The sequence below is a fragment of the Carcharodon carcharias genome, chromosome 28 (genome assembly GCF_017639515.1).
Source record: "Carcharodon carcharias isolate sCarCar2 chromosome 28, sCarCar2.pri, whole genome shotgun sequence".
NCBI lineage: Eukaryota > Metazoa > Chordata > Chondrichthyes > Lamniformes > Lamnidae > Carcharodon > Carcharodon carcharias.
Genome location: NC_054494.1, coordinates 17,294,304 through 17,309,176, shown reverse-complemented (window position 1 = coordinate 17,309,176; position 14,873 = coordinate 17,294,304). Strand labels below are relative to the sequence as shown.

The following is a 14,873-nucleotide window of genomic DNA, read 5'->3' as shown; positions in this document are numbered from 1 at the left end:
TTCCCCTGTTACTTGGAGTGCTCTTATATACCTATGTGAAATGCTGTATACCACCCATGCTTTAATAGGGTAAAGGGTTTAAAATGAAACACCTGATCCAAATAGTGTGTCCTTTGCAAAGAGATAGTCCAGCAGGCTGTCAAGTGGCTGTCAATGTTGAAGGGCTGTACGTCTTGCAAGGCTGTTGCTTTTAATGATCCAAGTCCTGTCAATATTACTGCAAACAACTTGACATAGCAAGAGGACCATCACATTTCTCCCTGTCAACCAGAAGCACTAAACTCCTGGATCTCCCTTCTTTCCTCTCGGGTCTGGTTCTGGTTGTGACGACTCTTTCACCATGTTTGTCTTATGTTTTCAGATGCATGTGTACTCACTGGGAATGACCATGTACTGGGCAGCAGACTATCAGCTTCCTGAAACACAGGTGAGAAGCCACAGATTCCTGAGCTCTGAGAATGTATACGAGGAAAGTTGTAAATTTCACGTTGATTTAAGCTCTTCCTCTATTTGCGGAACTAAACAACATGGATATACTCATGTGACTAAGCAAACCAAACTGCCCCCCACTGACACTTGTCTCTTATTCTATTCAGAACTGACCCCTGCCCATCACTGTGTGGGATTATTTAAGGCTTATTCAACACCTTGAGATGTCTTTGACTCAACCATGGCGGGTGGGCATCGCTGGTGAGGCCAGCATTTATTGGCCAAACTTAATTGCCCTTGAGAAGGTAGCTCTGGGGTTCCTTCCTGAATATAACTGAGTGGCTTGCTAGGCCATGTCAGAGGGCAGTTAAGAGGCAATCACATTGCTGTGGGTCTGGGATTCTTAACGGCCGCCTGAACAAGGGCAATTAGGGATGAAAAATAAATGCTGGCCTAGCCAGTGACACCCACATCCCATAAATGAATAAAAAGACCAAATTTGATAAGGACAGCAGATTCTTCCCTTAAGGGACATTAGTGAAGCAAATTGGCTTTATGACAATCCAATGGTTACATGGTGACCATGACTGATACTAGCTCTTTTCCCAGTTTTATTAAATTTAATTTCATCACTTACTGAGGTGGGATTTGGTCTCATATTACCTGATCATTTGCTTACTAGGATTACAAGTCCAACAACATAACCACTGTACTACCAAAACCTATATTTTCTGATGACACATAAGCCTAGAAATTACTGTTGGTAATGTTAGAAAGATAGAAAGAACTTGCTCTCCAAATAGTGCCAAGGGATCTTTGTGCCCATTGGAAAGGACAGACCAGGACCATTGGTAAATGTCTCATCTGGAAGATGGCACCTCTGACAGATTTTTTTTTTTAAGTTCATTCACAGGATGTGGGTAACACTGTGGCCAGCAATTATTGCCCATCAGTAATTGTCCTTGCGAATGTGGTGATGAGATGCCTTCTTGAACCACTGCAGTGCATGTGCTGTAGGCACACCCACAGTGCTGTTAGAAAGGGAGTTCTAGGAATTCGACCCAGTGACAGTGAAGGAACGATGATATAGTTCCAAATCAGGATGGTGTGTGGCTTGGAGTGGAACTTGCAGGTGGTGGTGCCTGGCAGCACCTACTGCCCGTGCCCTTCTTGATGAAAGTGACTGTGATTTGGGAAGTGCTATTGAAGAGGCCCTGGGAAGTTGCTGTAATGCACTTGTAGATGGTGCAACAGTTGTTCAGTTAGCAGATGAATGTTTAACGTTTTGTTTCACATTCCAGTGCCCATCATTTTAATCCATCGTTAACTTGACTCTTAATCATTGTTAAAACATTTACCACACGCCTTGTAATCAGATTAGAAGCCCTGAGAGATTTGACACAAGCCTGATTGTCAGTATACCAGTTCCTGTTTGGCTATATCTCTAATTTGCTTCAAACTCATCTACATGAAGCCAAGGTCTGGACTGGTGAAATCACTCAACAACAAGAAGAAGAGCTTGCATTTATATAGTGCCCTTAATGTTGACAAACATTCCAAGTGCTGGAGAAGAGCAATTATCAAACAAAATTTGATTCCTAGCCATAAAAAGAGATTTTAGTACAAGAGGTCAGCTTTAAGGTGAGTCTTAAAGGAGGATATAGAAGGTTATGAAGGGAATTCCAGAGCTCTAGAGCCTCGATAGCAGAAGGTAAGTCTTGTTGAGCCAGTGTAGGTCATAGGAACATAGGAAATAAAAACAGGCCCATTGAGCCTGCTCCACCATTCAACTAGATCATGGTTGATCCCTCACCTCAACGCCATTTTCCTGCACGACCCCCATATCCCTTGTTATTTTTAGTATCTAGAAATTTACTGATTTCTGTTTTGAATATATTCAATGACTGAGCCTCCACAGCCCAGTGGAGCAGAGAATTCCAAAGATTCACCACTCTCTGAGTGAAGACATTCCTCTTCATCTCGGTCCTAAATGGCCTAACCCCTTATTCTGTGACTGTGTCCTCTGATCCTTCCTGCGTCCACCCTGTTGAGACCTCTCAGAATTTTGTATGCTGGGTGAATAGAACTTGGTGCGTGATAGGATTACAGGCAGCAGAGAGCTGGGTGAATTTAAGTTTACGGAGGGTAGAAAGTGGGGGGGTGGCGAAGAGAGCATTAGCCAGATGTAGAGATAACAAAGATTTGGATGAGGGTTTCAGCAGCAGATGAGCTAAGGCTGGAGCAAAATTGGACGACAATACAGCAGTGGAAGTAGGCAAGTCCATGGTTGCTGATGCCCTCTTAGGGCATAGTACCTGGAGGAGGTAGTAGAGAACTGGGTGTTGTCAATGTACATATGGAAACTGATGTTGCGTTTTCAGATGGTGTTGTCAACCGATAGCATGTGGATGAGAAGTGAGCAAGGATAGATTCCTGGGAGACTCCAGAGATAAGGGCACAGGAGTGGGAAAATAAGCTATTGCAGATGATTCTCTAGCTTTGACTGGATAGAGAGGAATGGAATGACATGTGGGGTATCTGGCCCTGCTGGACAACAGAGGAGATGTGTTGGAGGAGGCTGGTGTGGTCAGCCATGTTAAAGGCTGTGGACAGATTGAGAAGGACAAGGAGGAATAGTTTTCCACAATTGCAGTCAAAAGGGATGTTATTTGTGACTTTGTAAGGGCTGCTTCACTGAATGTAGTGAGGCAGAAACCTGATTAGATGAGTTGCTGCAAAGACGGGCTCTGGACAGCAAATAGCATAACACGGAAACCTGGCTCAGGCCCAAGTCTTTTTTTCCGTGAACTTGATTTAATGTGTGTTTTGAATGCACAAAGCATCATAATGAGAAAAGTGCCTTTTTGCCTGATTGAACAAATGGAATACAAATCAGCTCTGCTTTCAGTCCTGCACATCTCTATGTTTACTCAACTGTTCGCAAACTCATCTTCTGCTTACAAGTCTGACTTATACCAGCTGTGCGAACGTATTTTCACCCCTTGATCCTCTGATGTATTATATTATTATAGTTTTCAATTCAACGCTCTCACTTTCTCAATCTCTTCCCTCCATTATATCTCCCGTGATTGTACTGGTTAAATTGAAAGCTAAATCAAGCTGGGCCTTCTGCTCAGTCTACAACCGGATAAGAGGCCAAGCTCAGGAATGGAACTAATATTCATAAAATGTACAAAAAAGTCATGTAAAGTTACATTCCCACGTCCTGCCACCAACCCCCCCCACCCCCCGACCTGCCCCAACCCTGACATCCCCAACCAAAACCTAACGTTCTACTTGCTTTCACATCTTTTCGTGTCACTACCGTTTTCGGATCTCTCACATCCACCCGAGAGGGCAGATGGGTCTTGGCTTAATATCTCATCCATAAGCCAGTGCCTCCAACAGTGCAGCCCTCCTTCAGTATTGCACTGGAGTGTCAGCCTGGATTAGGTGCTCAGGCCTCAGGCAATGGGCGCTCTTGAACCCACAGCTTTCTGACTCAAATCAGAATGCTACCAACTGAGCCAAGACTGGCACAGTCAAGCTAGCATCCCTACGAAAAATCCTAAATCTTCTATTGGTAGCAACATCTGTTTTGGGGTACCAAATGTATTAGCTCCCCATGACTTTCACCCTTGTAGGGCTATTATTCCTCTCACTAGGCAGCTTTTCTCAGTTATTTCCTCCTGAGATGTGTTATGATCCAAAATGCGCTGCACAAAAATCAGCGGGCAGGATTTTGCCCTTGGCAGGGGGTGCTCGGTGGTGGGGGTGGGGCCAGGGCTGGTCAAGAAGCCGGCTGCCACCTGCGATCGGCTCCGCACCGCGATTTCACGTGGGTGGGCCGATTAAAGCCCGCCATACGTGGATCGCCAGCAGCAGCGCTGAGCGTTGCCTGTGTGGACAGGAGGGGGGGTGGGGGGGGGAGGAGGACGAGTGGGCCCAGCGCACAGTTCGCGAATGCACGAGAAAGAGCGTGGAGCCGCCTCAGGGAGATTGAAGCGTTGTGTAGGAAAAAAAAAATGAAGGGAATAAAAATTTAATAAAACAGGTCCCCTCATATGACCCCGTCACGTGAGTGGGATATGTTTTTAATTCCAAAAATTAAGTTATTATTTAATCTTTATTTGCTTTAGGCAACCTCATGCCGCTTGTGGATGAGGGTTTCCTAAAAAGTGCAAAGGCCGCTTGGCCTTTTCGTCTGTCCCGCCCACCGTAAATTTGAATTTAATTAGATTGTTAATGGCCTCAATAGGCCTTTTAATTATCGGCAAGTGTGCAGCTGACTCCGGTGTGTGCCGGCCGAATGAAACATCATGAGACTGTGCGGTGACATCGGGACACACCTGACATCATCACGCGTCATTTTACATTCAGATTTGTCGGGCGTGTGCCCACACGCCGAGCGTAATATTCTGCCCGATGTATTTATGTGAGGAAGCGTCTACGTTTGTCCAGAATTAATACCCTTGTATTTGCACATCCTCTTTCTTTTGTCCTTGGAGCATACGAACACTTGGAAATGATGGTTAGGTAAATGCCACGCAGCCCACCAAAACCTACCCCATCTCCTGATGCCGGAAGCTTCCTGATTATACACCCGCCGCCCATCAGCAGTCACATGATCTCCTGGGAGAGTCAGAAAAAGAGGGTCATAACCCAAAGGCAATTTGGGAAAAATTCACCTACCTTTTCCAAGAGGCGATCTCCAATGCTGTTTGAAAAATAAAACCAACCAGAGCCGTTACATCTGTATCAAACACTGCCCTTCAGATGGCAGTGCCTAACTATTGGCACAGCCAAGTCATCTTTCCCATCATGCCTCTCACTTGCTTTCGCTCTTCACTCCCTCTCAAACCGATTGGGGGTTGGGTTTAGTTCTTCAGAATGACCGTGCCAGAGATGGACACATTGGTCTTGTTTTTCCCTATGGGTTACAGTTGAGATTATTTAGTTACCCTGGAAACTGAATGACTATTAGAGAGCACTCAGTAATATCAAATTTGCCCACAGAATTTGGATATCCCTATTGGTGCGATTTGGCGTGATGTCATTGGAATGTTTCTGAACCACACACGTGGGTGGTGGTTTCTCCATCCCCACATGCTTGGGGCTGGATTTTCTGCCCCCCCCCACCGCCCCGCTACCATGGCTGGTTTCCACCACGCCATTAAAAAACTGGTGGCCAAACCCCAGCTGGAGTGACGTTGTTTGACCCCAAGCGACGGCCGGGTTAAGGTCGGCTGTGACATTCCCACGGTCGAGTAACCTGTTGATGCTCAGAACCGAGATTCCCATCCAAGCGGCGGCGTTCCAGCTGAGGTTTCGGAGGGTGGCCTGTGCCACCCGCTTCAGCAAGGCTCGGGAGAGATGTGTCGAACGACAGAGCTGTGTCGGTTGTTGTAAATCATGAGCAACAACTGCTCTGTCTCTGAGGGGTGCTGAGAAACCAAACCTAATGTGCGTAGGGTTCACGTTTCTCTCTCTCAGAAGGGAATTGGATATATACTTGAAGAGGAAAAGATGCTAACCTGTGGGGAAAGAGCAGGCGAGTGCGGCTAACTGGATATCTCTTTCAAAGAGTTGGCACATGCACTATGGCTTCTATCTGTGATGGTTGGAATTTGACATGGAGGCAGTAGTCCCGCACCCCCAGCTTAAAAGTTGGGGTTGAGTCCTCCTCCACTTGGCTGGGTCATCCCCACACTGATTTTACGGCCACTGTGCTGTTACTTGACTCAGGATTGGACTTCCGGCCCCACCTTGGAGGTTTCTGGCCAATTGAGTGGCCAGCAGTGGCTCTAGCCTCACCGCGAGGGAGCCGCATTGCTGGATGGGCGGGTAAGCCTGGGGTTTCACCAGGGCCAGGCTGGCGGGCCGGTGGGCTGGGTTTGGTAGGGCACACAGGGAGTGGGCATAAACTACTTTGGGGTGCCCGCCATTGGGTACAAGGTGCCAAACAGGGAGGACACCCCCAGTAACCCGCAAAAAGTCTGCCAAGCGTGGACATCCAGTGATGGCAGCAAGAGGCCCTGAATTGGCCATTAATTGGCCACTTGAGGGCTTCAGTTGGCCCAAGGGTGGGAGGTGACAGGTACAGCGCTGCTGCCATGGCACCCAATTTACCAAACACCTCCTCCAACCCCCACCACCGCCCCCCCAACCCGCCACAGCTGGCTGCTTTGGGATCAGGGCCGTAAAATTCATGCTACAATCCTTCCATTAAAATGGAATTTTTGCAGGGAACCGCATTGTCTCATCAGAAGAGTCACAGGGATTTTTTTAAAGCAAAGGTTTTGAAGTGTGTAATTGTCAAGAATAAAAGATCCCCTTAACTGCCCCTCATTGGAGAATTGAAGATCATCATATCAAGTCCGATGGTAACCTCAGGACTCTGCAGGGTTACTTCACGGTGAAGGGAAGGCTTGCGTTTTGGGTCTCCTGTTTTCTCATTCAGTCTTTTCTGTTGTGCCCTTGACAGCCTGTCCAGCTTGGAGGCCGACTGAACCATCTCCTGCTAAGTATGTGTGAGGACCTTCCACACCGGAGAGTGTCCTTGGAGACCATCCTAAACACCTGCGAAACACATCGGCAGAACTCAGGTCTGCCCCCAGCAAGCTCGTGCCTAAGAAAACTCGCTCAACTGGTGCTGGGGAGCACAGCAGAGGTCAGTGATGTGAAATCAGTGCTTTGCCCTTATCCTTATGTGGCTAACTGCATCCTGCCTGAATCCAGCAATTGAATTGCGCTGAGACCTGGGCTGTTTGGTGGCACATTCTAATTATCTTACAAAATTGGCGCGATCTGTATTGTGTTATATAATTAAAACTGAAACCCAGAGGTTTGATTTAATTAGTGTAATCTCTGAGTACAGTATGTGGATGCTCTTTGTAAAACATTACTGCTACTATGAAATTATTTCCTCCTTATTTACACTGTGTGTTTACAACAGCAATTTTGCTGATGTGTTGGGATTAAGGGAAGGATTTTCTTCCCAAGGTTGGGAGACAGAGGTCAGGACTGTCTCCGGGTGCTGACCCCAGGGCTGTCTCCGGGTATTGACCCCTCACCACCCCTCCCAGGGGGAAACAGTCACTCTTTGTGATTTTCACTGGGATGCCCCCTTAACTGACCTGTAAATGGGCTCGCATTGAGGACAGAAGCTGGGGGGCCCAATCAGAGGCCTTCTAGCTTGAGAGGAGCAGCAGGAAGCAATGGAAGATAAGCAACTTTTAAAAAAATCTTGGGTTAAAAAATGGATCTTGCAGCCAGGTCACCAAGGGGTGGCTTGGGGGTGGAGGGGAGGGGGAGGTGGGCCCCTCTACAGGGTGCCCGGTGGCAAGTAGGGAGGGCCTCTAGGCTTGGCTGGAGCACAGGTCCTCTGGCCTGTTCTGGGCACCAGCTTCCAGGCACCTAAACTGGGTCGTGCCACTTGTGGCAGCCTGGAGTCCAACTGGAAAATCCCAGGCAGCCTCCTTTTATTGGTCTCAATAGGCCCATAATGAGTCATGTCAGCTACCTGTCACATGAGAGTGTGGGTAGCCCTGCTGCGTGAAAGCACCCCCCCCCCCACAACAGTGTCCCCCAGCCACCACTCCCACCCCCACCACCACTCCTACCCCCACCACCCCCACCCTCACCCACCCCAACGGCCACCCACCACCCCCCGACCACCCCACCGTCCCACCATCCCATCTCCCCAAAAATGATCTGGAGGCAGGTGGGAACTGGGTCCCTGCCTGTCTCCACTCTAGGCCCTGGTGGGACCCGTCAACCCATCCCTAAATGTCAGCCACAGACTCCACCCTGTTATGAAAAACCAGTAATACATTTAAACTGCTTGGCTTGGCTTGTCTTCCCAACAGCTGGTCCAAGGTCCTTATGGGCTGGCGATAAGCCTGCCCACCCATGGCTTGATGACCCCTTCGCTGCAGGCAGAAATTGGGGTTGTGGGTGTCGATGGAGATGGTGAAGAGAAAAGTTAGTGGTCAGGTCAGGACAAGGGGAAAGAAATTTTTTGTTGTTATAATCACCCCTTCCCCACTTTCATGCAGCTAGAGCAGGCGAGTACAGTTCATTTGTGCTGAGGGCAGGGTCCCAACTGGTTTGGAGAGGCAACAAGCCTAAATATCTCTGCCTTTCTCTCCTCCTCTAAGATGCTCCTTCAATCCTCTCTCTTTAACCAAGCTTTTGATCACTTGTTCTAGAACCTCCTTATGCGGCTTGGTGCCAAATTTTGGTCTCATAGCATTCCTGTAAAGCCACTTGGGACATCTTACTATGTTAAAGATGCGATGTAAATGCAAGTTGTTGTTGTTAGGTGGGTTTAGATTACAGAAGCATCATCCCTCTGCCTTCAGGAGAAGAAGAAGAAGAAAGGCTCGCATTTATATAGCGCCTTTCACGACCATTGGGAATCTCAAAATGCTTTACAACTAATGAAGTGCTTTTTGAAGTGTAGTCACAGTTGTAATGCAGGAAATGGGGCAGCTCTATGGGCATTGGTTGTTTCCCTACTGCCCACCCACCCACCCCCACCCAATCAGTACTTTGCCCAATTAGCTACTGTTTGTGAGCCTTGGCAATGAGTGTTCATGGTTGTGAGGTTAAATCCTACCACGGTGCAATTTGAATGCGTTATATCCAAAAACATTGATGAAATGGCGGTGAAAAAAATTTGGTGTGAATAGTGCTGGATTGTAAAAACCTCACCATACCCTTTCAGGAAGGGAACTTGCTACCCCTGGCCCTTAACTCTAGTCTGTTATATATTGTTGCCTCTCAGTCTGAGGAAAAGGAAGACTGGCACTTATATAATGCCTTTCAAAACTTCACAACATCCCCACTGATGAAAGGTCATTGACCTGAAATATTCACTTGGTTTCAGTCCCTACAGATGCTGCCAGACTTGCTGAGAATTTCCAGCATTTTCACTTTTAGCTCAGATATCCAGCATCTGCAGTATTTTACTTTTGTGTAAGGTAACTATTGAATTCATTGTTTTCATTCATTCAATGAAAAGCAACAGGTCATGATCTCAAGCTAACCTAATTACCCTTTTGGCACAGACTAGAAGGGCCGAATGGCCTATTTTTCTGTGCTGTAGTGTTCTATGGTTCTATGGTAGGGCCATAAAGGAGGAAAGTTTAAAAGAAACATTTTTGCATAAAGATTTATTGCAAGTTGGTTGCTGTTAGGCCTTGGAATATCACCCAATTGGGCATGCTTCAGTTCTTTATTGGTCCTTGGGATGTGGGTGTCTCTGGTGAGCCTAGCATTTATTGCCAATCCCTAACTACCCTTGAGAAGATGGTGGTGAGCTGCCTTCTTGAACCGCTGCAGTCCGTGTGGTGTAGGTGCTGTTGGGAAAGAAGTCCTAGGATTTTGACCCAGCAACACTGAAGTTTCAAACATTGTGTGCCTTGCAGGGTTATTCAGTATTGGCGAAAGCTGATCCATGTAATTCACAAGGGCTACCAGATGGTAATGAGAAATGAGAACACTAGTCAGCTTTCACCTGCCCAGACAATGCTGAGGGTATCTGTAGAGATCAGGGATCATATTTGGAATTGTCTGGCTTTTATGGATGAGTAACACAGCAGGTGGTGCGTTTATCCACTGAACCACCAGGAGAAGAGGTGATTGTGATCATTAAAATATTCTCTAATAGTTTACATCATTGCAAAGGGGCAACACAATAGCCTCATGGCTGGCATCTCAGCACCACCACGGTGGAAAATAGCCGACCAGACAAGCCTTTTTCCCAGTCTCCTAACAAGTAGATTTAACAACTTAACAGATAAAAAGCGGATTAGAAAGTTTCTTTGGGTTTTCAAGAAGGTAGCTTAATCGAGTGAGAACTGGGCTCAGCGCCAGCAAGTCTTGGATTCGGATCCTGGCAAGTCTCACACAGCCTTCCCATTTTCTGAGGTGCGTCTAGGAAGAAAACTGACAACTGCAAGAATCAAACAGGAACTCTTGTGTGCTTGGCAGTGAAACCAGAGTCAGCACGGCATTCAGTTGGCATTCTAACCTGAATAAAAAAAAAACCCCACCATCCCATCTTCATGATGCGGTTCTCAGTATCACATTACACTTTCTATGAAGTGCAGTGACAGCGCTGACTCTGCCTTAAGCACTTTCCACTCAGTTGAATTCACGCAGCCAGCCACAGCGCCCTGCAGTTTACCAGCTGCGGAGGGGGATGGGTTACCCTTCATAACAGCTTCTGAGCATTAGCAATTCCAACGTGAGTCTTCCAAATGCAACTTTCTTCAATCTAGAGAGCCTCGTGCATGGCTAACATCACATCAAAGTGAAAGCCCTCCAATAAAACCCTCATTAATGATACATTTGTTGTCTTCCTGTGTACCATCTGTGACGCCAAATCACAAGCTCAATAGTTAATGGAGTTCGCTGCCAACAAGCTGCTAACACCATCTTGACTCATTATTGCCGCAAGGATTTGTCAAATCCCACACGTGGGGGTCTCCAGGTCCCTTTCTCCTGAGAGTTGGGAGTGTTGTCAGTTAATTATAGAAGAGTTTGCAGAAAAATTTGGAAAAGAGTACAAGATGTGTTTTCAGGAAGGGAAAAGTTGCTTGCTGGAACTGCTTGTTTTCTGGTATTTGATAAATGAAAGCCTTGAGCTCACCCTTTAAAGTGATGCAAAGCCATTAAAGGGACACTGCTTGCCAGTTTCCCCAGTGACAAACAGATAAGCCATTGATTAGTAAATTTTATGAAATCCCAAACTGGAGTAAGATGTATCTGACCATTAGCCTGGGCATTGTTCTGTGTGCCTGAATGCCATTGTAATGTAAAGGTGCTCAGTATAGCAAGGATTAACGTGGCACTGGAGAATAGCACCACCCACGGTATGACGTATAGTGTCACATGGTAATAGACTCGGAGAACAGTCTGGAAAGAACCTGCACCAGGCATGGCAGTAACTGGGATCTTTACATATTTAAGGATTACCAATAAGTGGTTCACATTTAAACATACAAGTCTCAAATGAAGCACCAAAAGAGCCCATAACACAACAGGCATTAAAAAGTGTTTCCTCTTGTGGGTAAGACAAGGACTAGGGGGCACTGTTTTAAAATTAGAGGTCGCCCTGATAGGACAGAGATGAGGAGAAATTTTTTCTCTAGGGTTGTGTGACTTTGGAACTCTGCCTCAGAAGGTGGTGGAGGCGGGGTCACTGAATATTTTTAAGGCAGAGGTAGCTAGATTCTTGTTAGGTTACCGGGAATAGATGAGAATGTGGAACTCGAAGCACAAACAGATCAGCTATGATCTTATTGAACGGCAGAGCAAGCTCGAGGGTGGAATGGTCTACTCCTGCTTCTATGTTCGTATGTTTGTATGTCCATCACTTGGTGGCATCTCATGGTAACTGCTGTGGCAGCACATGGAAGAAAAGTTTTAGGCAGCAGTAATAATAACATCCACTATCTTCTCATGTCCTTCTTTCTCGTACTTCAGTTTGGTGTTACTGTCTTCCTTTTTCAGCCTTTTATATTCAATGCATGCCATTAATGACAGAAACAATTTTAACCCTCTCGCAGACGCTGACTGACATTTAAATCCCAATAACTGCCCTCTGGCTTGTTTCGTGTCCAAGTAATATAATTGAAAATGTTCAGCATTTTGTGACTGAAATGGGCACTTAAACAGATCAAATCATTTCTGCATTACTTGGCCATTGACACAAGTTGCTGAAACTTGGCATTCCATGACACACTCTCAGTAACCCCATTTAACCTACAGCCATTTTTATCCACCCTTCCCTCTTGGATCTCCTTATCTCAAACTTTGTCTTCACCATTCAGTTCGGGTTGGAGCCTGGGTTTCAGGCCTCTGTCAGTCCCGTTGTATAAATTACAACACAAAAGAGTCCACTCAGCCTGTCACTTCAATCCATGTCACTCTCCATGGAAGCAAATAGTGCTAATCACATCTTACCCATTCTGTTCCCACATCCCTTTTATCTCCTTTAATTTTATTCAGCTGTGCAATCTAAACTTCAATGTTACCTTTCTTACTGCCTCCTGGAAGTGAATTCCACAGCCTCTCAACTCCCGGTAGAAGCAAATTATACTTGCTCACTGTTCTACGTTTAATCTCATATCTCTGGCCTCCATTCTAGACCTTTAATTGTTGAAAACAGGCTGGTTCTATCTCCCCTGCCGGATCCTTTCATAATATTAAACACTTTTATCGCATTGCCCCTTAATTTGCCTTGTTCTGATGAAGAAAGCCCCAGTTGTTCCAATCTTTCTTTATACTAGCAGCATCTTAGTGAATCCATGTTTTTCCAAAGTCTCAATATCTCTCCTATAGTTTGGAGCCCAATACATGTACAGTACCCTAACTAAAGTCTTCGAAGGGTCATGAGGACTCGAAACGTCAACTCTTTTCTTCTCCGCCGATGCTGCCAGACCTGCTGAGTTTTTCCAGGTAATTCTGTTTTTGTTTTAAAGTCTTTTATGATTTGATACAGGCTCATTATTTTCTCTTGTGATATAAGTAAGAATTATGTTCGTTTTTTTTTGATGACTGTATCAACCTGAGGTGCTGCTTTAATTAGCATACTGTGGATTGTTCCCCCAAATCTCTCTCATCATCCACCATTGTGGAAGAGTACAGTCACTGGTATTATACCAAAAAAAATTACCTTCCTCTTACACTGATATTGAATTCTTTCTGACTCTTTCTAACCTGTTTCCACTTTATCACTCTCCCTTTGCAGCTTCCTCTGACCTTATAAAAAATTAACTTATTTTGCTATTTTGGTATCTAATGCAAATTTTGACATTACATCCCCTAAGCCTACATCCAAAGCAAAGGGCTTGCATTTATACAACACCTTTCAAAATCGCAGAGCTTCTCAAAGCACTTTATGGCTAATTAAATATTTTAAAAATATAGCGAAGGTTGTAATGCGACAAAACACAGCAACCAAATTGTGCACAGAAAGCTCCCCCAAAAAGCACTGAGATAGAAGAGTAGGTAATCTGTATCAGTGATGCTGGCTGAGGGATAAATATCAGCCAAGACACTGTGAGAGCTGCTCTTCTTCAAATTGTGCCATGAGACCTTCTTAATTGAAGAGGGCAGATGGTATCTCAGTTTAACATCTTGTCCAACAGTGCGGTGCTCCAACGAAATTTAAGCCTGGAATATGTGCTGAATATGTTCTCCATTCTAACCAATTTTAATCAAGGTTGCTGATTTCCCCAGTTCCCTAACCCTTAATTTTCCCCAAATAATCTTCCATGTGGCACCATGTCAAAGGATTTCCAAAAGTCCTTGTACACTACATCCATTTCAATTCCCACACTGTATCTCCTCAAAGAATTCTTTGAGGATTATCAAGCATTTCTGTTCTTTTTGAAAATCTAGGCTGGCTACTTTTAACTATTTAGAAAACTCCATGTTTGGCAACTGAATCATTAATTAAAAAGGTATAACATTTTCCTGTTCCTGTAATTACCCAAATAAGCTCTATCTCCCTTTTTAAAAATACCTGCTACATTGTGCGCTCTGCAGTTCTCTGACACACACCCACACCCAGCATAGCCCTGAAAAGTATGCCGGGAATTTCCTTGATCATTCTTCCAATTAAGCTGGTATAAATGCAGTGGAAAATTGGCAGAAACCCCAATTGTGCATGCGCAAGGGTTATCCACTGAATTTATGGTGGTTGATTGGGAGAATCCTGGAGGAGAATCCTAATGGTAAAACTGTTAGAGCCTTTGCAACATCCCTCATGACCCTAAAATGTGTCTATTGGGTTCTGGCACCTGCTCTCTGTTTAGCTTAATGGACTTCCTAGAATTTTCAGTTTTCCATCAGAATATTGCTCATCCTATCTTTCAAGGTGCATTTCCTTTCTGATATGCTCCTTAGTAAAGATCAAGGAAAATACTTATTAAAAACCTCTGCCATTGTTTGAACACCATCTACAGATTGACATTCCTTCCATCTCAGAGGTCTCAGCTTGCTTTAACAATTTATTATTTTATTGATGTACTTTTGAAATTCATTACTGCTCCTTTTGATGTTTGAATTCTTTTCCTCTTACCCCCACGTAGCTTCCCTTATTCTCCACTTACTTTCTGATATGCCCCTTTAGTTTTTAACATCTCACAGTGCCGATAAGCCACCTTCTTCATGGTTACCTGGCTACGAACCACTTCATTTATTTGGGATATCCTAAAATGACTAGTGGCTTGCTTTCTTTTGGAATGGAATTTGCTTAATCTAAAGCATCGCAGTCTCATTTGAGAAAAGATCTCATTGTCGCCCCATGGAGGAATCGCCTGGGGTCAGTTTGCCCTATAATGCTTGCCACCTTGGGAACTAGTCCAGGCCCCACCTTGCCTTAACCTACGTTCCAAAGAAACTGGAGGCTCTGACCCAAATCTGCTCAT

At 45.3% G+C, this 14,873-nt stretch overlaps 1 protein-coding gene across 1 annotated transcript in view; it reads left to right on the top strand.

Moving 5' to 3' along the window:
- LOC121270873 (tyrosine-protein phosphatase non-receptor type 13-like) overlaps positions 1–14,873 on the top strand; it is a 273,076-nt gene that overhangs the window by 74,242 nt on the left and 183,961 nt on the right. Inside the window, exons 4-5 of the mRNA XM_041176429.1 lie at positions 362–427; positions 6,914–7,099. Coding sequence (XP_041032363.1) covers positions 362–427; positions 6,914–7,099 — 252 coding nt within the window. The remainder of the gene's footprint in view (positions 1–361; positions 428–6,913; positions 7,100–14,873) is intronic.